Raw genomic sequence first — 8,944 nt, forward strand, 5'->3', positions numbered from 1 at the left:
TTTAAAACTGGAAAGATTTTTCAGTTTCAAAAAATTCTCAGTCAGCGGGCTGTTTCTGTATACAGTTGCTGTATAAAAGCAATCATATATAAAAAATTGAAACAAAATGTGTGTCAATTAGGATCATTGTCATTTAATTACTCCTAATAATTTTATAGAATAAGACATTAAGAAAACCTAAAATTATCCTTCTAAGTAAAATATTGATTTATTATTTTGAAAACATTGATAAAACATACCCTTGAAGTTAATGTATTCTATTTAATTCTTCTTATGTAGTACCCTGACAGTTGTACTATTATGGAGTCAAGACTTTGGTTCTTAATAGGTGATTTAGCCTTAATTGTGATAAAACACTCAATAGTTCCACTTTAACAAATTCTCCTGTAGTTAGAGCTAAGACCTTTGAACGTACTGAGTGTACTATGTCTGTCTACTTAAATTACTTGAAGTGTGTTATTGCTTTTATAATTGAATATTATGCCATTAAAAATTCTTTGCAAAACACTACAATCTACGTACATGCTTTAAAAGTTTATTTCTAGGGAAAAAATAGTCTCAAAGTTATTTTCCTATTTACAAATTGTATCTAGAACTCAGCTATCCTATGCTTCATATTGTTTCTTTCCTTAACGGGAACATGAGATTATATTAATATACTTTTATTTTCTAACTTGGAATCATATTTTGTTTGAGTTTGTACCATTAAACTTTATCTTCTATGGAATGGTGTCCCAAAGAGGAACAATCAACTTCAAATACCTAAGAAATAAATACCTAAGAAACTTAGCAACTGAATACTTTACTTTGTGTTGATAAATATCTAATTTCCAGATATCATTGTTAGTCATTTAGAACACAATCTCATAACTAAAGAAATGCTAAATAGAAGGTTTGGGGTTGTTACAAGAAAGACAACCTGATAAAAACTGATTAGAATCTTATTTTTTAGGTTAATTCTCTAACCAGCATAAGGTAATATCTTCAGGTATGCAGATTCAGAACTTCTTTTTCAATGATTCTAAGTTGATCAGATTCTGAGATTTTTCACTCAAGCTGACAAAGGAAAACTGTTTATATAGATCACAATGCCTACTTATTAATATCTATTGGGAAATGGCTTTCCTTTTGTTTTGGTCATCCTAAAGAGGCAGGATGGACTCTTCCACCCAAAATTTGGTTCAGATGTCAAGAATGATGATGTCACATTTGTCAATAGGATATGAAAAAGTTTGTTTCTCACATAATAAGGCTTTCTGAAGAGAGCAGAAAGTATGAAAATGACTTGAGAGAACAAGGAAAGGAGACTGGCTTGGTTTTTTATCAGGTTTACAGGATGGGTTTAGGATGAAGATTCTCAACATTGGGCTGGGCTTGCGTGGTTGAATTTTCTTCTGGTGCCAAAGGAAGTATCTATCACCCATGTTTTCTAAAACTTAGGGCAGAAGGGTAAAGTTAACTGATGGGGCTTGAAAGTTTTCAGCATTTAAACATTAAAAATGGAATCAGACTCTACTGAACTCTTTTTTTTTTTGCTTTTCTTTGCTTCCATTGTTTATTCTTATATTAACATATTATCTCCTTCTGTATATGAATCTTTCCATTAGTTCCTGGTAAGCTAGCTGAAATAGTGAGAAAATGTTTAGAATTTCTCAAACCTAATAAAGTAGTACATTCATAGCTCACAAAATTGACTTTCCATTTTTCCTCAGTTGCCTACATCTATCACTGAATGTTCAATTCCTTTTCTTTTTAAAGCCATAAGCCACATAGTTGAAACAGGCTGCTTACACCTGTTTGAATCAGAGACTGCTGCTCTGTCAAGCTCCCAAACTGTGTATTCTGTCATCAGCACATGCAGAGAAAAATCTCAGAGAGGAGGAAACTTGAGAGAAAGACCTGCATATACATTGCCCTCAGGTCCTTGGCCATCTTCTAAACTGCACATGCACAGGAGGAGACTCTAAGCAACCTAGCAGAAATTTGGATTTGGGAGAATAAAGGACTAAGCAAAGATTTCGGTGCTATTCTGATGCTAAGGAGACAGAGATTGGAATTGAGCCTTGCTGAGTTGGAAGATTCCTTGGTATTATCTTCCTGCCAAGGCCTATAGTGACCCCCTCAAAGGAACACCCCTTAATATTAAAGACCATACTGTAGGAATAAGGGCAAAACTGCAATAAACCTGCTCTAAAAAAAGCCTAAAACCAAGTCTTAAAAGGAATGAGGTCTTTGCTGGTACTCAATCTGCCTGCCAAAAGTCTTTTAGCCTAATTCCCACTTGGAGGAAGATAACATCATCCAAGGAGTCTATAATTCTTTTTATCCACAATGTCTAGAATCCAATCAGAAAAAGAAGATACAGGTCAAAAGACTGAATACCATAAGAAAAAGTAAATAATAGAAAGAATCCATAGGTGATAAGATATTGATGTTATCAGAGAAGGACTTTAAAATAACTGATTATTTTATTCAAGAGAATCAAGGAAGAAGTAGACAAAAAAAAGAGAAAGAAATAAAAATTTCCAATAGAGAATTTAATCCATTAAAAAGAATCTAAAAGTAGTTTAAAACAGATGCTGATGAACATTTTAGAAATGAAAAATAACATCTAGAATTAATAACTCATTCAGTGAGTTTAATATAATAGCAAATTAGATACAAGAAGACAGTATTAGGGAACTAGAAAATAAAAATATCAAAACTTCTAATTCAATTAGCTTCCCAGAGCACCAGGATTGTTCTTATTCTTACACATATGTAGGCTTGTCCTCTCTCTCTTCCCCTATCTTCAATCCAAAGCTTCTCTTTTTCAACTGGCTTTTTTTCTACCTATTGTTTCAAGTCCCATTTCTATATTTCCCTAATGAAGACCTACATCTCTGATCTCAGTTGCAGATAATATTGGGAAATTTTGGTAAGTGATTCATAAGTAGGTGCCAGGCAAGCCAACACAGAACACTGTTAGTCACACCATGTAAAATACACAAAAATCTAGGTAGACGCATGATTGGGGTAACCATGTAAATTTAGCAACAAGCCGAAGGTAAGGACCTAGGGATAGAATCTGAGTCCCGGAGAAAGAATTCTATGTCCTGGAAAGTAAGGGAAGCAAAAGAGACTCCTATTTCCAGAAAAATTAAAATTAAGAAAATGTGTTATTAAAACTTGGCAGGAATCAACCAGGGACCCACAACTCTGACACAGAGTTAGTGGTATGGTCCACACACAAAAAGTAGGGCCACAGCTCAGTCCCTGGAACTGTACTCATGGTCGTTGTTGGGGGAGCAGCAACACTAATGACCCCAGCCAAGTAGAGATCTGTCATTATTAATTTTCTGCTGCTTTGGAACCAGGTCAGTCCCATCTAGTGACGTGTAAGTGATCTCAGCTGTGAAGATTGGAAGGCTTTGAAGATAGGGAAATATACCAGTCATTAGACCATATATTGGTGCAAAATTGCACTTTGGTTTGGTTTTACAAGGTATTTAAAATTTTTCTCTTTGAGCTATACCTAAAGTTTGAGTTGTACGCTATTCCTTGGAAAGAGATATAGTCTATTAAGGTGTTAAATGATTTAATTTTATAATAAAATATGTAAGCTCTGTGTGTGTGCATGTGTGTCCATTTCTAAGTTACCTTAACCTGTCACCAAGAACTGCTTGGCCTAACCTCAATTTTATTCTTAAATACGACGTAGAAAACAATTTTTATCTTCAGCTGAGTTTTGTTGAAAAATAAAAGCTTTCGGACTTAGCTTTGTCTCTGCACTTCAGTGTTATGTGCCTCAGAACATCGAAATTATGACTAATGTCACTGCTCTTGGATGGAAAGCTTTTCAGTTATCTCCCTCCCCCTTTTTTTAAAACTGCAGACACCTTTTCTGTTTCTGGGTCTTGCCTGCCCCAGAGAATTTAAAGTCCTTGGTCTTTATTTGGTCACATATTCATGAGTTCAAATAATATCCGAGTACTTACTGCGTACTAGATGAGAAAAAAATTACTTCCTACATTCCGTTTATCATGTTTCCTTTTGGCAGTCATTATTCCAATCAAAAGAATGTTTTTCTAAGCAAGTCACACTAACTTTCTCTTTACTTTTTGAGTTTGATTTATATAAATATAATTGTTTGAATTATTTTAAGATTACTAAAAATAACAGTAGTAAAAGGAGAAATAGGCAAAACAGGATTTTCTTAATGGAGACTTGCTAAAAGTCTAAAACTTCTTCACTTTTCTTCTTTAATTTCAGCATTTAAAACTAATTTTAAATTGTTTTAGGTTTCTATATCTTTTTTCTCTTTGAATATACTGGTAAGTAAGGCCTATCTTTTTTAGTCTTTCTCTCACATGATTCACAACTGTAACTACTTTTCTTTTAAAAATCAGGATTATTGAGGTATAATTCATGCTTTTAGGTAAATTCACCCTTTTTTAGTGTACAATTCTATGAGTTCTGACAAATGCATACAGTCATGTAACTGCCACACAATCAAGATAATAGAACAGCTCTGCCAGCCCCATAAGTTTCCTTATGCTGCTGTCCTCCCTTCACCCCCACCCCAAGGTGCTTTCTGTCCCTGTTGTTTTGCCTTTTCCAGAATGACATAAAATTTTGGAATCTTAGAATACCTAGCTTTTGATTCTGACTTCTTTCACTTAGCAAAATGCATTTGAGATTCGTTCATGTTATTGTGTATAGCAATAGTCTGTTCCTTTTATTGCTGTTTAGTGTTCCATTGTATGGATGTAGTGCAGTTTTTATCCATGCCCCATTAGAAGCACATTTGGGTTCTCTCCAGTTTCTGTCTATTGTGAACAAAACTTCTATAAACATTCATTTAGTAACTAATTTTTAAACAGGTACAGCTTAGAGATGGGGCAGTATGATATAAGTGTAAAAACAATCAAATGAGAAGACTCCACAGACTTGGGCCCTCATATTAGTTTTGCATCCAGTTGAGTGTTAAGTTAAACTAATAATTTAACCACTCTGTGCTTACTTTTTTAGTAAAATATGCATGATTTAGAGCTTATTCTAGCTTTAAAAAAATGTGATTTTGTAGTGTAAAGGTAAGGCATTTACTCTTGTGTTCTCTAAGAGGAGAAATTATAAATGGTCACATACATCTTTATAAAATTTAGTTATATGAAATTAGTATAACTAACATTTAACATTAGGGATCATTTTATCTCTGTGTCCAATCACAAATGGTTTGAAAATAAAGTAATTTGCCTAACGAACCTGAAGGTCATCATAATCTTGAGATTTTTATCTAACTGTGTAATCCAATTAATTTTACATTGGAAAATTATTTCAATAATAATACTCAAATAAAATATTTAGTAAATATTTTCTTTCAAAATATTTTAGCCTTTGTTTATCTATCTATTTATCTATTTATTTTTAATTTAGATGGGTCTAGGAAAGACAATCCAGGCAATTGCCATCGCTTACTTCTATAAGGAGGAATGGCCTCTTTTAATAGTGGTCCCTTCATCTCTGAGGTACCCTTGGACGGAAGAAATAGAGAAATGGATCCCAGAGCTAGGTCCAGAAGAAATCAATGTTATTCAGAATAAAACTGATGTTGGGTAAGAGTAACTTTTTAATCTTTAAGAAAAAAAAGCTAGTCATTGGTATATACTAATGGATTTATCCAGGGCTTAAAATGCAGTTGTCATTAAGCGGGGGAGGGGAGGGAAACATGATTGTTGTGTTGATACTGGCTATTTAGGAGCTCTGCTTTTTCTCTTAGGGGTTAGGGAACTGCAGAAGATTGGCTCGGTCCTCTATTTTCACTGATGATATAGAAAATGCGAAGTGACATGTTTTATTGTTGATAAATTTGTCTAATTATTTAATCGTACAAACTCATTGGGAGCATAGCACTGTACATACGAAAATGAATAAGACACATCCCTGCCCTCATCAATCTTATAGTACATGAGAAAAATATGTAAGTGAATAATTTCATTACAGTATAATAATTTCATTATCCAATATCAGAATATTATAGATGTATGAATTATAGAGATAGTTCAAAGATCAGAGATCATTTTAGCCCAGTATTTCTCTGCATGAGGTGCTACCCCCTCCTCTTTTCCCCACACTTTATCGCCCCAGGTCAGGGGCAGTTTTTGTTGTCAGAGTGACTGACTATGCTGGCCTTTAATGGAAGGGTCCAGGAATGTGAAATGCCCTGCAGGATACTGGACAGCCCTGCAGTACTAAGTATTGTCCTGCTCAAAATCCCAGTAGCGCCTGCCTAAAAAACACTGCTATCCTGTTTGTGGAAATAGTCAACTAATATTTGAGTATCCACTTTATACATGATCCTAGCTACATGGAAGAAAATATGATCAGAAAGTAATGTTCTTATCCTAATAAAATATGGCTTGCTGGATGTCAAGATCTTCCAAAGACTATTTAACCAAAATTTTGGATTCAATTAATCGAATTTTAAATTTGGGATTCTTGTTTATTATACTTGAAGACTATAAAATCTTAAGAGAAATTTGGGTTTCAGCAGTGACACCATCTCTTATTTTTCCTCTTCTCTGTATTCTCAAAGAATTGTATTATTTATGATACATTGGTTACTGAAATATTTTTAAAGTGCATGGATTTTCTTTTCTAGGAGAATATCGATCAGCAAAGTGACAGTTCTGGGTTATGGTCTTTTAACGACAGATGCAGAGGCTTTGGTAGATGCACTGAATAATCAGAACTTTAACGTAGTGATAGTGGATGAATCACACTACATGAAGTCCAGAAATGCAACTCGCAGCAAGATTTTATTGCCAATAGTACAGAAAGCCAAAAGAGCTATACTTCTTACAGGAACTCCAGCTTTGGGAAGGCCCGAAGAGGTATCAAAATCTTTATATTTTGGGCTTTAAAAAAATAGAAAATTGAATCAATTACCTGTTTTGAAGTTTTAAATTAGTTGCCTCAAATATCAGAAGAGTACTTTGAGAATTTCTAGACAGCTGTTAATGAGTAAGTGTATCTTTTACTATGATTTTTTATCTATGTACATGTGAACCTTAGCCATGCTTGTAGGTTTATACTATTAAAAAAATTGTTTTTACCTTTATTATAAGGTTTTCATATTTAGTACAGATTGGTAACATTCTCCCCACTTGTGTCCTTATGGTTCTTGTATGGCCTTAATCTTCATTTTATCCAATCTATTTTACATTATAAGCTCCTTAAGATTGGAGTTGAATCAACTTGATTATCGTTTATAAAGATATGTCTTTATATCTTTTATACTATATTATATAACCTCTTTCCGTTCCTCTTTCATTTTAAGTTCCATGTTTGGGAAGGTGGAAACTTATGTGCAGACCAAATAGGTTATCTACTTAGAGTGGAGGAATAAAGCATTTCTTTGATGCCCCATTTAGCATTTACGACTTTAAGAGGCTGGTGGGATATGGAGTGATTAAAGAGCTGGGAAGAAGAAATAAAGGATGTAACTCTTATGAGTCTGTAAGTGTCAGTGAAGAGAGCCCTGTCTTATTAATGAAAACTAAGTCAGAGAAAAACACATGGGCTTGTTGTCTTGTAGGGTTATTGTGAGAATTAAAGGAAATATTATGAAAGTTAGAAAGATGAAAAGATTTCATGATACTATTGATGGGAATATCAAGTGGGACTGTCTTTTTACAGTGCAACATGGTAACATCTGTCAGATTAATAGATGTAGATGTAGTACATATGCCTACACCTACGTATATTTATATATGGGCACACATACACACAGACTTACATGAAGTAATTAATTTTTGTAATTGCATAAAAGTTCAAAACAGCCTATATATCCATTAATAGGAGACTGTTTAAATATTTTATGGTACAGCTAAGAAAATGGGTTGCTATGTAGCCTTTAAACAATGCTGTATTATTATAGTATATTGCTTATATAATTTTTAAAATGAAGTAAAAATAGATATATATGTACTTTAATGATGTCTAAGACATGTTTTTGAGGACAAAATTCTAGCCGTGTATGTATAATATGATCCTATTTATGTGAAATAAAAGAGAATATATACATGTGCGTATATAGGCATAGAAAATATATAAATGTATGTTTAAAAAAAGGATGGCAGTTATCCCTGAAGAATAGGAAAGCAGGAATGGGTGGAGGGAAGGGGTGGAAGAGCCTTGAGGAAAAAGAGGTAGATTTCCTTTTTTACTTTTTACTGTTTAATTAACTGGATTCATCGTAGTAATAATAATTTACTTGGAAATATTACAACATGTTCAGAACACGTGTATTGTTACAGCTCTTCATGCAAATTGAAGCTCTCTTTCCACAAAAATTTGGAACATGGACTGACTATGCCAAAAGATACTGTAATGCACATATCAGGTATGACAAACTATTTTCTATCAGCTTTAAGCCGCATATATTTACTGTGAACATTAAACTTTATTAGTCATTCTTTGTTCCATTGTTTTTCAAATTTGTGGTAACTCTAGAATAATTTCTTTAAGTAACATCTTGTGTGGGTGACCTGTATATTAAATAAATAAAAGAAGTAGATAATGGCACTTTTTCTTTAATTTTTTACCTTCAACTTATTTTATTTTGAAATGATTTATTTCTGCTGACTAGATAAACATGCACATTGTAGAAAAGTGACAGGTAAGTTCCCATTCCACCTGTGTGGTCCAGACAACCATTTCCCTTCCCAGGTAACCAGTGTTGGCAGTTTCTTGTATATCCCTCTGGAGATATTCTGTGCATGGAAAAGCACATATGATTATATATGTATAATAGTATGTCATTTTATTTCTACATTCGTACCTGTGTATTGTAGACACTGTTCTATGGTTTGCTGTCTTCAGCTACTGTGTCTTGGAGATCCTTTCATATCAGTTACTGAGAGAACATTGGCATCCTATTCATTCATTCATTCATTCATTCATT

The 8,944-nt window shown here is 33.5% G+C and overlaps 1 protein-coding gene across 5 annotated transcripts in view; it reads left to right on the forward strand.

The window, feature by feature from the left end:
* The window catches only part of ZRANB3 (zinc finger RANBP2-type containing 3), a 262,163-nt gene that overhangs the window by 107,329 nt on the left and 145,890 nt on the right, over positions 1-8,944 (forward strand). For all 5 annotated transcript variants that reach the window (XM_011354495.2, XM_023527494.1, XM_023527492.1 and 2 more), the window contains exons 4-6: positions 5,416-5,594; positions 6,641-6,872; positions 8,298-8,383. In XM_011354495.2, the coding sequence (XP_011352797.2) occupies positions 5,416-5,594; positions 6,641-6,872; positions 8,298-8,383 (497 nt within the window). The remainder of the gene's footprint in view (positions 1-5,415; positions 5,595-6,640; positions 6,873-8,297; positions 8,384-8,944) is intronic.

This window comes from Pteropus vampyrus, unplaced genomic scaffold (genome assembly GCF_000151845.1).
Source record: "Pteropus vampyrus isolate Shadow unplaced genomic scaffold, Pvam_2.0 Scaffold17, whole genome shotgun sequence".
Taxonomy (NCBI): Eukaryota; Metazoa; Chordata; class Mammalia; order Chiroptera; family Pteropodidae; genus Pteropus; species Pteropus vampyrus.